Source organism: Perognathus longimembris, chromosome 15, assembly GCF_023159225.1.
Source record: "Perognathus longimembris pacificus isolate PPM17 chromosome 15, ASM2315922v1, whole genome shotgun sequence".
In the NCBI taxonomy this organism is placed as follows: domain Eukaryota; kingdom Metazoa; phylum Chordata; class Mammalia; order Rodentia; family Heteromyidae; genus Perognathus; species Perognathus longimembris.
In genome coordinates, this window is record NC_063175.1 from 45,167,944 (window position 1) to 45,183,425 (window position 15,482).

Genomic DNA, 15,482 nt, shown 5'->3' on the forward strand with positions numbered 1-15,482 from the left:
CCAGAAGTTGGGGGGTAGGGGTGTGTGTGGGGGGGGAGTTAAGGGTAGTTTTGGGGAAGTATACAGTGTAATAGTAGGGTAGTTAACAGTATTCAGCTTTCAGTGAAATGATACAAAATAAAATTAGTGGGTTTTTTTTTATTGAAAAGATCTGAGAATGTTCTGTCAAATTGCCGACCAACTGATCCACGAGATCAAGGCCGACAGGCCTCAGCAACCCGTAACACAACCAACACACTGGCACAGCTCGGAGGTCTTCACAAGCATAGCTTGTGTCACACCCACATTCACCGTATTCCTTCGACTTGTTAATCCTCTATAGGCAGTTGTCTTTTTGTTTGAAATGCCTACCATTCCATTTTCATTAAGGGCTTCTCTTCCTTGATCAACCATGTGCTTTGCCTTTCAATTTGTTTTGTGATCTTTTTTTTTGGGGGGGGGCAGGGTGATGTTTTGTTGTCAATACCTCTCCAACACTTGGAAAATGAACTAGTGATGGGGTCTGTCAGAAGAGAAATCAGCACTATGTGGAGCATGTAAAATGAAATGAAACAAGTGTCAGAAACAGTTTATAAAAATGGCACATTTATTGCTACAGAACGGTCATGTACATGACTTCATCGAGTAACTACAGATGAGAAACAGGTAATGGCCTAGACCAAGCTGGGTTTGTTTTTGTCTTGAAGGAACTCCAGCACATAACCTGTTTGGACACTTCTACAAATCAGAAATACACCAAAAACATGGAAAAAATCGAGGCACTCAGCCACACATTGAAAACAAGGTGTAACTGTTTATCTTTTTTTTTTTTGAAATGTTTTCCCTTTTTTTCTTTTTTAACATTTTTTTTAAGTTTTTAATGCTGCAGCTATGTGTACAGTCGGAAGAAATTTCCCGCTGCGACCTACAACTAAAAAAACAAAAAACAAAAAAAACAAAAACAAAAAAACAAAAAAGCTACCTTACAGTTTCATCTTGGTAACACATGGTAAAATAACATCTTTTAAATAGTAAAATAAAGTAACAAACTTTACTCATAATGATTCCAAAAATCTACAAAGAAGAAATATTCAGAATCTGACTTTTTTTTTGTAATATTCATGGTATAAAAGGATTGCTCCTGTGAAAAATAAGCCAAATATATTTTTTTATTTTTAAATTTAGTTTTTTTTTCCTACTAGGGTGTACTACAGTCTATTTTTATAGCAAAAAGAGCACTAGACAAACAAAGCTTTATAACAAAAAGCCAGGCACTGATACATGGTAAATCTCTGCTTTTTTTTTTCTTATCTTCACTTAATTGCATCACAAGTAACAAGAATGAAAAAGGCCACAGTTCATATATTTTCACCATTACATATGTCTATAATACTTGAAATGAGTATGGCAAAACCAGCACTGCACATAGGTGAATCCACTTCTAGTCCCATTAGAAAGAGCATGTCTCTAAACCAAAACCAACAAAACCAAAGCAAAATAAAGAAGACAGGCCTTGTGGCCTGGGTGCCCCATCGTGTTGGAATTCCTCATATCCATCTTGATTTTTTTTCTTCCAGTCAGCCAGCAGACTAAATTTTTGTGCTTGTTTATGCTGAAATGGTTTCATTCCTGACTCAAGTTTAGTTTTGGACACAAATCATATTCTGCCTGTTGGATGCAAAGACGAACATTCTCTTCACTCCCCAAGCCCCTCTCCTATTCCCTCCCACTCCCCAACCCTTCAACAAAATAAAAACTAAGAACGACAAAAAAATCTTTTTCAAATCAAGAGATAGGAAGAAGTGAAAAACAAAAAGCAATCGGAAGACTGAATCAGCATCAGATGCAACACTAGGTGCACTGACAGTTGTATAAACATTAGTGTTCCTTGCAGCTACACAGAAGACAAATGGTTAAAAAAATGCCTAGATGAATAGATTCCTATTCTGCATATTCATAAATTATTTGAATGTGGAGGTGGATCAATTGTTCTGAGTTGCTTTCAAAGTCCAAGTTTCTAAAATCAACCCCCAGCCTAAGTATCACTGTATATAAATATCTACATCGCATAGCACGGACCTCTATGAAATGTTTTGTATAATACTTCAATGCTGTCATCTGCTAAATTTCACTTGAAAGTCCAGTGCAGGATACCAATATCTTACCTGGGTTTGAAAATTACAAACAACAAACAAGAAAAAAAAAAACAACACAAGAAGGCTACAATCCCTTTCTTCTTTCTTTCTTCCTCTTTCTCTCTCTCTTTATAAACTGGGGATACAACCCAATCAGAATGGATGGGTGCAGATCATGTTTCTCCACCAAACAAACAAAAAGCAGCAAGTAACAACTTTGGGTGGCTGTTCGGGAAGTATTCCCCACTTCTTTCCAAAGGGAATCCCACAATCCAGGTATTGCATTACTGAGTAATGAATACATCAAAACTGGCGAAGGAGAACTTTATCTGTTACTGTTTGAGTGAGAACAAAATAGAAAGCACCAATTTGAAAAAAAAAAATCAAATGACTACAATTGGCTTGTTTTGTTTTGTCTTGTTTACAGTTTGCACATCTTTAATTCATCTCTAGCAAGCACCTTTCTGATAATAAGTTATCAAAAGTGCCATTCTTAACATTACATCAAACAAGGCGTGATTCCAGTTCCCTTGAGAGTAAACACCGTTTCTTCTGTACACACGCATCCTGAATGTCCGAGGAGACCTGCTTCCTATATAACAATGTTCCTAGGGATACCCACCTTGGGAGACTATACAAAAAGAATGCAGAATATGCTACTACAAGGAAATCTTTAACATACCAAGGGAACAAGTACACATGGTTTCCATTATTCAGGGAGGAGGGGAGAGATACATTATTGTCTTCTACGTTCTTCTTTGAGACCCTTTTGTTCATATACTTCACAGGAAAGCCCCCAAATCACTTTTTGTGAAGTCTGAATTTCTGCTATTCTCCTACGGTTTCAAATCCACCTCCACATTTTAGGAACTTATCAACAAATCAAAGCATTTTAGTTTTATCACTACTGAACATATTTACAGTTTTCAACACACGCGTGCACACGCGCGCACACACACGCACACGCACGCATACACACACACACACACACACACAAAATGTTTCTGGGTTTGTAAAAGATGACCACGTGGTAACTATCTTATTTGTTCTTACATTGTTTTTTTCTCAGAAATGAACATAAAATTCAGATTCTTGTAGTTCACTATTTCATTTAAATGAGACTTCATTTTTTTAAAAACCACACAGTTTAGAAAAACAAAAACGGATACAATGTATTAAAACACATAATAACAAGAGTCTACATGTAAAAATATAACTTTTACATACACGATTTCAAAATAATGATACGTTCGCCGTTTTGTTGCATAAAATTTACAAATGTATTTCATTACTATATAACTGGTAAAACAGGAGAACAGATGGACCGCTTAGACCATTTCGATGTTATGGCATTTACTCAGTGCTGATAGGTGGAAAAACTACTTGAACAGGGATTTTTTTTTTTCCTTAATACATGCCAAGATTGTGTGGCTGTAAAAATAGAAACAAGTTATAGACAAAAGGATGCTGACAAATACTTAACTAGGAGCACTATCTGTTTACTGCATTAAACACCAAAGTCAATCATTATAAAGATTTATGGTGGAAATTGTGCCCAGACATCAAAGCTAGCTATCTGATGAGTTGCTGTGCCATAGTTTCATCTATGTTCCTATCAAATATGATAAGTATAAACTTCATTCATACTGGCCAGAGAAATACTACACAACCCCTCCTCAAAAAAAAAGGTGCAACTTAATGCTTTAGGACTTCATAAGGCTTGCCATAGTGCTGCATGATGGTTGAATATTGGCAATGTTTTCAGACTAAGGAGGAGGCAAGTAAGTCACCTACACTTTAGTAAAAAACCCAGCTTGAAAAAAAATCAAGAAAGCAACAAAATCAATCAGCTCTGTCACACTACTTGCAATTTTCTCATTGACAGTTTGGGAATTTTATTTTTTTCTTTATTTTTAGTTTTTTTTTTTTTTAGTTTTTGTTTTTTTCCAAAAATCTGACCATGTATTCAGAAATGCCTCACTGCACACTACTTCGGCTACACAGGTAGGTAACACTTTAATCTGTTTTTTTTTTTTTTTTGTTAAATCACAGCCACTTTGATTATGTTATGTTTCCGATGATATAAACATTGGAAGGCACAGTGGTAACATTGTAGCATTCTAACCTTGTACCTTGGAAAAATCCCAGAATAGGGTCACAAGAGCAGCAGCCCAAGCCAGACAAACTCTCTCTCTTCCTCTCTCTCTCTTTCTCTCTCTCTCTCTTTGCCACGTCTTGATGATGCTGCCTGCAATATCTATACACGATGTGACTTTTAAGTCCTGTGTTCCCAAAAAGACTGGAGAAACAACTTTCTATTTATTATGAATGAGAATCAACATCAGCGTCGGCAAGTCTCCCTGCATTACCACTCTGGAAGCGGAGTTGGTACTGCAGGTTACAATAACAAACCAGGAAATAGGGACAGAAATAAGACCAAAAAAAAAAAAACCAACAAAAAACAAAACCCCAAAAACTTAAAAAAAAAAAAAAGGAAAAAAATTCCATATTTACAGTAAAATTCTTTCTTTAAAAAAGTTAATCAGTACTATTTTTTTACAGGAGGAAAAAGTCTGAAACAAATGAACAAAAGCTTACCATAGTCACTAAATTTTTAATATATATTTATATATATATTTATATATATATTTGTCATAGGTCTATAAGATCCATCTGTTCCTCCTACCCTAAGGAATGGCTAAGATCATCATTTTGTTCTCAGGACGTTTGCTGGTTTTGTAGCTAGGGTAGCTGAGCTCCCCCTTGTATTTCAGTATCCAGGAATTATAAACACTAGCTGACTTGAATACCAACAAAAACGTTCATGGAGTTGTCTTCAGAAGTACACTTTTTTCATTATTGCAAGTTTACAATTTTTTTTTAAATTAAATATTTTTTTTTCAGACTTACAAATTAATTATATTTTTTTTTTCTCCAAAAGAAGTTTAGGCACAAATGCATTGTTCCACAGTGTGGAAAGATTGCCACTCAGTCTCTGGGCTGCGTCTCAGCCTGTACATCCTGCTTTGCACATTCTGAGTGATATGTTAAAGAAAGTCGCCTCTCCAGTTGCACTTTTTCTTTCTTTCTTTTTTCTTTTTTTTTTTTTTGTTTTTCTGTTTTTTGATAATTGGGAATGCTGAAACCTCTTGCGTCTGCGATTCATAACTACTCAGACTTGTCTTATATTACAAAAAAAAGGGGGTTAAGGAGAAGTGTTTATGTAGGTTTAAGATAATACACCTGTTAAAGAAGTGGTCTCTTGATTTAATGAAGCAATGTTGCAACTTGGACCTGAGAAAGGGGAGGAAAAAAGAGGAAAATTAATTAATACGCTTCATGAAGAGAAAGCGGGTATTATTTTTTTTCCTAAACTTCCAAGAAAGCAAGACAACTATCAGTGAATTTGGGGGCAGCTGATGTGGCTGGCCTGCAGGCCGGTGAGAGTTATGAATGGAGAGGCGTGGCCACGGGAGACCTGGGGGTGGGAGGAGTTAGGAATGCCGGTGAATGGTGGAAAACCTGCACCTGAGACGACTGAATGGAGCATGGTGGGGAAACGTGCATGGGAGACCACGCATGTTAAGAATGGCGGGAAACTTGCCCGTTCACATCTGCCCCATGTGGTTCGATGCATCTCCCATTCCCGGGTGCGGGCCGGCCAAGGAGAGCGGCGGAGGCTCCGAGGACACCTTCTCTTCCTCCCTTCTTTTCAGACATGCGGCTTTCGGGTTCAGATTCCTTTCTGTGGAGAATGGGAACGAGAGGCTCTGGTAAGTTCTAACACTTATTAGCACCGAGTTAACTATACAAAGGGTGTTCACCGTGGTATGTTTACAGTACACACGCAGAGCCCTTTGATCACATTCACTCCCATCAACATATGTACCATCTCTTACCCATTTCCTCTCCTCCTCTCCCCTATTTACACAACTTTTTGGAAGGTTTCATTGTGCTAACTGCACACGTACACGTAATGTGTTTCTACATAGCATAATTATGGGAGGAAAGAACACCCCTTTGTGGGAATTAGATATAGTCTGTATTTGCATAGTTACTCTGAGGGAGGTTTAAGAGTTTGTACCATTGCTATAGGCTGATTAAAAAATAGTAATAATAACAAAAACTAAATAGATTTGTAAATTATACGAGTCCCATTTCACAAAAGGCTGTGCTGCTCTTTGGGGCCCAGCCCACTGACCTCGGACTTGCTGCTCCAGGCTGAGGATGACAGCCACGGCCTGGTGGAGGATCAGAAGCTTGGTCTGAGGCTTGTCACTCTTGAGGTGGAGCTGCACCATGCGGCCGAGCTCCTTGAAAGCCTCGTTGATGTCGCGGACCCGCAGGCGCTCGCGCGCGTTGTTGGCCATCCTCCGCTCCTTCTCCCGCTCGGCCTTCTGCTCCGGGGTCAGGTCTTCGTCGTCGTTATTGCTGCAGGACAAAAGGGACGCGACATTGGCTAACAGTGTGGGGCAAAGGAAGGCATCAAAATTACTTTGTTTTCTTCTGGAATAGCCAGGAACATGATGTTTTTCCATCTTAATCTCTGGCAGAATTAGAAAACCTCTTGGCCTTGGGCCTATTTTAGATGGCTGCAAAGGTCATACATATATATGTAATATGGAGGTCAGATCTGGCCAGTGCCATCACTGGCCACATGGCCAGTTGCACCATCTGGCATCTTGTCTTGCTGGGTGTGCCTGGATTCCTAGAGGAAGGGGAATCTCATCCCCAAGGTGTTCCTGAATCCCAAGAGACAGGGGTGGGCACATGGTCTATAGGTTACTGAACCTGTCAGTCAAGTGCCTGGGACTGGGAGCTTCCTGTGACCCAGCCCCCTCTCCTGACCCTATTTAGGGTCAGGCCAGCTCAGGCGCCATTACACCATGCCACCTGTCTCCATGTTCCTGTCCTGTGTCCTGTCTCCTGGCTCAACTCCAGTCATCATGGTGTCCCACGTCAGCTCTTCATTGGAGCTGGATTGGTTTGTTGGTATGGTTTTTGTTCTTTTTTCCCTCTCTGGCCTGTTTCCTGACAGTGTGAAGTGTATTTGCGGGCTGCAGGCCTTTGTAACAACTGGCTGCCTGCAGACTGCTAATGCGCTTTTTAATAAAAAGTCCAAGATTCGATCCTTCAACATGTGGCTTCTTGGATAATTTACTATATAACACATATATATTATCATATATAAATGTGTGTATGTGTATCTATGAGTGTATGTCCCCTTTTCTACATTTTATGTATATATACTTACACACAAACACACATATGAAAAGTTGGAAAAACATTGCATTCAATTTTATCACTGTTTATGGTCTCCAAAATAAGTTGGGGAAACCCAAACTGACATCAGCTTTGTAAAACAATACAAAATCTAAACACCTGCTCCTTATAAATGACCATGACTTCACTGTGAGTCAAAAAAATGCAGCCAAACAGGATTCTCTGGAAAACCAAAATATCCGATGATTCATCAAGAAAGGCAGGTTGCTTCCCCCCAACCCCCTCTGTTAAGATCAGTTCTGGTCAAGTCTCGGTGTCACCATGTCCGATTACTCCTTTCATGGAAAAGAGCTAGGATGACGACCAGTTTGAAAGCCTATCACACCAGGACCCTCCCATGGCAGAAGGATTCAAATATTTCAGGGACCTTCATGAAGAAAAGAGGGAAGCAGAATGTTTTGTCTCAAGAACAAGAGCAAAACAAAGAATTCCAGATGACCTCTGTGAACTCTCATGAGTAAGACCCTTTGGGGAATGAGAGGCATGAAAACTAAAGTCAATGTCACCAAAGAGCAGAGTCACGCATTGCAAGAAACAACACGTTGGTGACTATTCATAAGGCTGTTAGCTTAGGGACAGACGTAATGGGCTCAGGAATCTGAAGGTTAGATGCTGCCTCAAAATGATGTAAGTCTCAGTTTTTAATCATGACGAGTGATTACAACATTTCAGAATGGGAAGAATGGTGGAGAGTTAATCTAGTAAATTCTATGTACAGCTAATGCACGCTGGCTTAAAAAGTATAGCTTTCATATTCTATTCTGAAAAAATCCCCAAGACAATTCCAAATGGCAGAAGGTAGCAGTATAGTGGAACAAATCTAATGAAGCCATAGAGGAAGTTGTATTTTTCTGCTGTAAATCCATGCAGCACATGATCATATATGGATGTCAACCAAACGTACTGTATCATATATTCAGAGAAGAGGGAAAGCTAGAGGGGAGGAGGAAGATACTAAGGGAAGAGGCTGAAAGTGATGCTCCTCTCCATTCAAAATCATACTGTCTGTGCAGGAGTGAGGAGAGGGTAAACACATAGCTCAATATCCCACTGAGCAAACCCTCTTTTCTCTACTTCTGAATCTTCCTTACTTTCATACTTATCCACTGATCCCTCCCTCCTCTCCTCTCATCTATGACCTCTGATGGTGCCAAGAAAATCCAGGCTGCAGTGGCCTCACTCCTGTATCTCACTGTAATAAGCAAGAGCGAACAAGAATGATTCCACCCTGGAGCTAAAAATTCAGGTAATATTTTTATAGATTGGACATGTGCCACACCTCAACATAGGAACTTGTCTTCCGACAGTTTGCAGGCTAACAGCTACTTAGAATTAGTTATTCACTTACAAATAAATTGGTTATGCAAATAAACTGGATTTTAAAATGCTGAACAATACAGTTTTGGAAGGATGCATGAGTTCATGTCACAAGAATGGTGTGAAGGCTGTCAGCAGCAAGTTAAAATGGTAAACTTCAAAGATCCTATTCTATGTGTAAATATGACCACTGATTAAATTACCAAGAATTGACTGGGCTAAAAAGAAGCTGTTAATGAGGAGAAATCCCTAGCCTGGGATTTCTTGCCAATATGGCCTAGAATGAGGGAACCGCTCAAAATGGTAAAAAGGGGTAAGCTAGAAGCATTTACCATTTCTGGACTTGTGGCATGACACATAATACAATTTGTCCTAACAGTTATAAAGACAGCATGAACTTAATTCACCAACAACATTAGCTGTGACCTTGAGAACCCTAGCCTTTCAAAGAAGAAGCTGTCATCTAATACAACTGGTTTAACTTGCAAAGGAATTTGCTAACAAACTGAAGGAATTAACACAAAGTATGTGGATGTCTCCGTATTCAAAAGCCACCTGATTACAAGTGCAAAGACACATATCGAATTAGAAGACATCAGATATCTAAAAACATCAACCGGAAAGTATTCTCCTGCAGCTATGGTTTCTGTAGAAAGGAATATTAATGAGGGAAAAAATCAGCAAGTTAGGTATTACTCTAATAGACATCAACACGTTTAGAATACAGCTGGAAAACAAAAACCCATGATTTTCTTATTTTAGAGGTAAGAAAAAATGACAAGTGCATATATATATGATGTCAACTGACATTTTAACATGGCTAAATCTCTTTTTGGAAATATTTTAGAGAGGAACTTTTCTGACCAAATTTGTACAATAAGTATCATTTTACAAATAAACCATTGTACTTGGAATCAGTTACAAATCATTTTCCGTGTGTAATTAGCACTGGGTCCAAATTCACCCATGCCACGACATGGTAGGCATCACTAGAGTACAGGGTATCGTAAATGATACTTTTCCGTACTTCTAGAATAGGCCTTTCAATTTCTTTTCATTTGTAGATATACCTGCCAGGAAAAAACTGAGTAGTTTCTTCCTGTTCTGTTCACTTCATCAAAGTCCAATAAAGGAATTAAATGAAGCGACAGTATTATATACTGTTACCTAGATCTTGACCTAGTAATTGATTTGATATCCTTCTTGTCGTCATCTAATTTCTTGTCCTCGGCAGATTTTGCGTCCTGCAGATTCTCATCGCCCTCATCGTCAGACTTGATCTCGGAGCTGCCTGAAGAGACACTCTGGCCTTGCAGTCCTGGTGGCATGCCTGTAAGAGAAAGAAACCAGGTAATGCTACAAATTCGACTCACGCACACACAGACACACACACCCCCCCCAGACGGCAAGGCCGCCCACCAGGCAAGCCACACTGCTGAACTGTGTGATCCTGCCGTCACTCTTCTTGCTAGCTGGTGAAGTTTCCGAAACGCACCTGCGGAAACGAGATTTTTCCCTGCATTGGCTCTGAGGTTAAATTCTATTTTGCAATCTTTTGGAGTAGATGGTAATTTCACTGTCTACAAAACATCAACTTAATTGCAATGAAAATCATAATCATGAAAATCACACACCTCAATGTTCTGATTAAGAACCCAAGTAAATATCAGCTATTATATTGAGTTTCTTCCATATGCAATGATTTAATAGAAAAATGTCCTTAAAATATAATTCCCAGAGAGAACGCTAAATATGTGTAGTCAAGACTTCAATAGATACCCTAATGATATTCTGAAATTAGGCTTCTCTTATCCTCAAAGAGTAATCAGCATTTAAAAATGGTATATATAGAAGGCAGCTTGCTGCTCGCAGAAGAAATTTCTAGCTTTATCATTGCTAAACTTCTTAGGATCACACTACATTTTAAAACATGACCTCAACGTAATTTGTTTCTCAGGTGGATACATGCCTATCAAGTATTCCCTTCTCATTTTCATCTGTGTATTCCGGAAAATTATCTCTAAAAATTTGGTCCACAAGCCAAGGAGCCACCCTGTCACCTGGGAGCCATTAGTAGTGCTGAATCGCAGTGCTACGACACCACAATCTGAGTCACGTGTGTCCATGTTACAATTTGGGGAAGTATGCATAATAAGACGGAGCAAAACCAATGGTGCCTTAAAAGTACACATGCTTATGATTGCTCAGAAAAAAATGAACCACTATATCCAGATTTATATTGAATACTCTTAAGTACAAATCACATGTATTTCTGAGCTAGTATTCCTGGTTCACTTTCAATGTGAGGGGAATGAGAAGATGCTATTCAGCTGGCCGGTGAGTAGCACAGGAGCCCTAGATTCAGAATCCAGGTCTCCTACCCTCGTAGCAGCACAACTGTCTGGGGACAAGAAAAGGCCTTGAAGTCAGGAGGGGGAAGGGGGAAAGCATTGTTACAGGAACAGACGTCTCCAGCACAGAAGCCACCCAACCAAGTTCCATTTTTAAAATGCACCTACATTTCCTTCCATCTTACACAACAAAACCAATTTCCTTCCTTCCTATCCACTTGGAAACATCATTTCAGGCCCCAACTAACCATATTAGAGGGACCTGAATGAGCAAAATGTGGAAATAGCTAAAATAAAATTTCCTCTCATCAGTCTGTTGTCTCATTCCCTACTGAGGTGGGAGTGAGATTTTAGAGGATGTTTGAGGAAAACAGTGACTGAAGAAACCTGATTAGGAGGCTTTGAGCCCTTGCCCAAGCTGCTTGACCATTTCTGGGCTACACATAATTCTTGGTTTTCAACAAGTGCTTCCGGAAGGCTGACCTCCAAGTATGTCCCCCATCAACCCCAAGCCTATTGTTTACCTGAGGTCCGAAATGCCCCTTCGGATGCAGACTTACCTCTGTAAGGGTCCTGGGGTGGGTTCAAGTCAGGGGAAGTTGCGGATTGGACAGGAAGCTGTGGAACCGGAACCTGGTTTGGCAGAAGAGAATGGCTGCCTCTCAGGGCTACGCCATCTTCACGATGGGCCCCAACCTGAAAGGATGAGAGGAACCAATGCTGAGTGGGACCTGGCAGATGCTATGGCTACAGGTCCAGGGGCAGCTAAGATGCAGGAAGGCTGGCCCTCTGAAAAGCCATCCTCCCTGGATGCGTTCCACTAGAGGGCGCTGGAGGACCGCACATGTACCTATAGTTCTCTTAAAAAAAAAAAAAACCGCACAAAAACCCCACCACACTTCACACTCAGTAAGATGCCGTGCTGTACATCCAGTGACAAATATGGCAGAGTAGCTCAGGCAGGTAAAACGTCAAATTGTCTCCCAGGGTGCTGCAGTGGAGCGCACTGATTCGTACCCATCTGTCTTCCATCATGTCCGCCAACAGATCTGACAATTATCTTAATGCCCATATGCTTAATTGTGGGCTTCTCAATTCCCCCATTGCTATCGGAAATCCTACAGGAATTTCAATTTGGCATTCGACTTTCATTTCAGGGGATAAGATTCTCAGGCCTGCCATTTTTTTTTCCCCCCTCCATAATGCCAGCTAAGCCTCTGACAGCGGAAGCTACAGCAGTGTGGGACATAGCCCCTGCTCGGTACAAATATAATAAAATGTCACCTGGCTTTCCAAAACTGGCAGCCCATTCCAAATTAATGTTTACTGTATTTCATCAGCTGCTGAGTTCTAAATCCAAAGGGGGACCATTTCTGCCAATGCCACCACACCGGAAAATGTACCAATAAAGGTTTTATTAAACACACCAGTAATGCCATCATTGCCATGCAAGGGTGTTTGGACATTTTTCCATTTTCCCACACACTACTCTGATCCTAGAAAGGCACCATATTGTAAACACTCTTTATGCTTCCAGGAATAAAATTATAGAGTACAGCATGATTACTTGATTTGAAAAAAAAAATACTGCCGAGCTTTTTATTAACTACCACTACCTACTCTGGGGTCCAGAGACACTGCATTTGTGTCCCGGAGCCACGCGTTGCTGACTTTATAGCATATGCCTTCAAGCAAAACCATTAAGCGTGTGTAAACCAAGAAGAGCACAAGGAGCTCCTCTTTGCCTTTGTTTTAACAAGTAGTTATTTTCTTAGCCTATTGCTATGTGAATACTTATGCTAGTCAGTGGATCAAAGAGTAAAAAAAAAAATACTCATGATGGGGAGGGAAAGGGGGGAGGGAGGGGGGCATGAGGGACAAGGCAACAAACAGTACAAGAAATGTATCCAATGCCCAACGTATGACACTGTAACCTCTCTGTACGTCAATTTGATAATAAAAATTTGAGAAAAAAAATGTTAAAAAAAATACTCATGAATTTATACTGCTATGAATCATAGCTTACTTTTGTAATTCAAAAATATAGACCCACAAGCAGAATCTTTACTCTTTTGCTATTAAGGTATTTCAAATGAATATTCCCGAGGAATTCAACATCAGCAAGAATCTGAACAGACAACCAGCAAATTCCCAGGACCAAAGAATGCGACCTAAAGACAGTGAAGCAGGAAGTTAGCATCACCTTTGAAACCTAAAGGCTTCCAAACAGTAAGAAAGGAAATGATTGTAGAGCGATCACAAGGAGCCCCCATAAAATACAACAATGTTCAGATTCAACACAAAGAACAGGAAAGGATTTCAAGGCTTGTAAGCACTGGAAGTATAAGGGAATGTTTGAACTGGCAGTTTTGAGGAGTCTGGTTCTGTCTATACTGGCTATTTTGGTTACAATATAAACTTCCAGAATGGTGGTTACTTAGGCCTATATGTGGCTATGTCCAATGTACAGGGTGGCTCTGGGCAGAGGCCACTGGCCTACAATTCAACTGTGGGCTTCCATGGAGTTCAAGCCCTTTCATGTGTTTAACTTTGCTTCTATGTCCCTCTTTTTTTCCTCTGTAACTCAGGGTTGTTTTCTTCTAGCAATACCGTGCCCACGCCATTCCTTCAACCACATCTAACCCAGTCTATCTACTAGACATTTTTTTGTTTTTTCTGAAGAACAGAGGGTAGCCACTTTCTATCTAGTTTATGATTTGTCATGCTTGTATCTGCTTATTTAGAGGACAGATTCAATCAACAATTTCCCTTTCAGTCTAAGATCTCAACTTCTATCAAACGATAGCTCTTTATGTTTGTCAATCAATGTGAACTTAAAATAACTACCACAGTGCTGCTTTGTACGTACCAGTATTTCTAATGGATATGACTCTTTGAATATCCCTAAAGGAAGATTTTTAACTCAGAATCACTGTTGGTGACTATAGAGTTGAGCTTAATGGAGGCATAAGCTCCTTCCATTTCAGAAACATTCTATGAATGCTCTTAAGCCTTTGTGGGCATTTGTGGTATCATTTTATTTTTCATTTAAGCATTCTTGAATTCCCCTCCCCCCTTACCCCCTTGTTACATTTAGATCAGTTTTCATGGGAAGAAAAAAAATGACTGCCTTTCAATTTTGTTTGCTTCAGATGATTATGAAAGTCAGTGTACTGGGTTTAAGAGTACAGTAGAGAAAAAAGACTACAATGTATGCAGCTATTGGTGGTAAAGGTTTCCTTGTTAGCTATGGAGTCGGAAGGAGCTCCGATACAAAATGAAGAAAATAGCACTACAAGTTACAGGGAGTAAGTCTCAAGTTAAACCACCTAGAGTTCCCGAAGTATCTATTAAACAACTACTGACTCACTAGTTAGATAAAATACCATGTGTGTTATGTGAATATCCTTGCATAGTACAGGTCTTATGTGAACATGAAGAGCTCTCTTTTGTTCCTATCCATTGGCTCTTAAAACATTTCTTGTGTAATGACAGCAAAATCTGAAGCATTTAAAAATGTTTGAGCATAAAGTTGTTCCAATTACATTTTTTAAGATTTTTAAGCTTGTGCTATCTAACATTGCCTATTTTCTACAGCTCATCTAGAAAAATATCAGTCAGCTCTTTCCACGAAGGAAGGTAGAGATAAGATTGACTTTCATGTTTTAGTCTTCCTTGTAACTAACTAGGTCTTTGTGTCACAGGAAATGAATATGTCTACAGTTCTTGTCTATATGACAAGATGCTCCTATAGAGCTTGATGCTCTAGGACCCATTCTACTATGTGTGGCTGTGGAACAGTATTCGACTTGCAGAATTAGCATTTCCTTGCTTGTTTTCTTGCCTACAGACAGCATGTTATAACCCTATAAACCTTTCTTTTACAAACACTGTCTCTGTTCACACAGAAAACAAGACAGATTGGCCACTGATGGTCAGCACAAGTCCACCACAAAAAAACTCAGAAATAGGAGTCAAATCTCTCTCTCTCTCTCTCTCTCTCTCTCTCTCTCTCTCTATATATATATATATATATGTATATATATATATCAGGAAGTATACATAGGTTATATATAGGCTATATATGTATCTATCACTCACACACAAGAATATAATAAATATTTATTGATTCAACTAGGAAAAAGCTGCTTCTTTCAACATGTATACCAATTCTTTATATGTGATATACATCCTTAGAAAAATTACTTAATAAAGCTGTTTTGATACATGTTTAAAGTAGATAACCATAGAGCTAAAAGACAACTTATGAAAAATTAATTTTATTAATACTGACTGCAATTTTATTAATACTAACTGCAATGTTTTTGAATCTAAGAATCCTCTTATAGTTGCATATAATGTGCTTTTAGATATCAATATGCTAAGAGTAAAAGTTTATAAATTTATTTGGTAACTA

At 39.2% G+C, this 15,482-nt stretch overlaps 1 protein-coding gene across 13 annotated transcripts in view; it reads right to left on the reverse strand.

The window, feature by feature from the left end:
- Positions 1-565: 565 nt before the first annotated feature.
- Tcf4 (transcription factor 4) overlaps positions 566-15,482 on the reverse strand; it is a 341,790-nt gene continuing 326,873 nt past the window's right edge. For 8 of the 13 annotated variants that reach the window (XM_048363022.1, XM_048363023.1, XM_048363024.1 and 5 more), the window contains 5 exons: positions 11,626-11,761; positions 9,882-10,044; positions 6,316-6,545; positions 5,719-5,859; positions 566-5,408 (listed from right to left, as the gene is read on the reverse strand). In XM_048363022.1, the coding sequence (XP_048218979.1) occupies positions 5,723-5,859; positions 6,316-6,545; positions 9,882-10,044; positions 11,626-11,761 (666 nt within the window). In that variant the 3' untranslated portion in view covers positions 566-5,408; positions 5,719-5,722. The remainder of the gene's footprint in view (positions 5,409-5,718; positions 5,860-6,315; positions 6,546-9,881; positions 10,045-11,625; positions 11,762-15,482) is intronic. The other 5 variants (XM_048363026.1, XM_048363027.1, XM_048363025.1 and 2 more) reach the window with 1 other exon arrangement.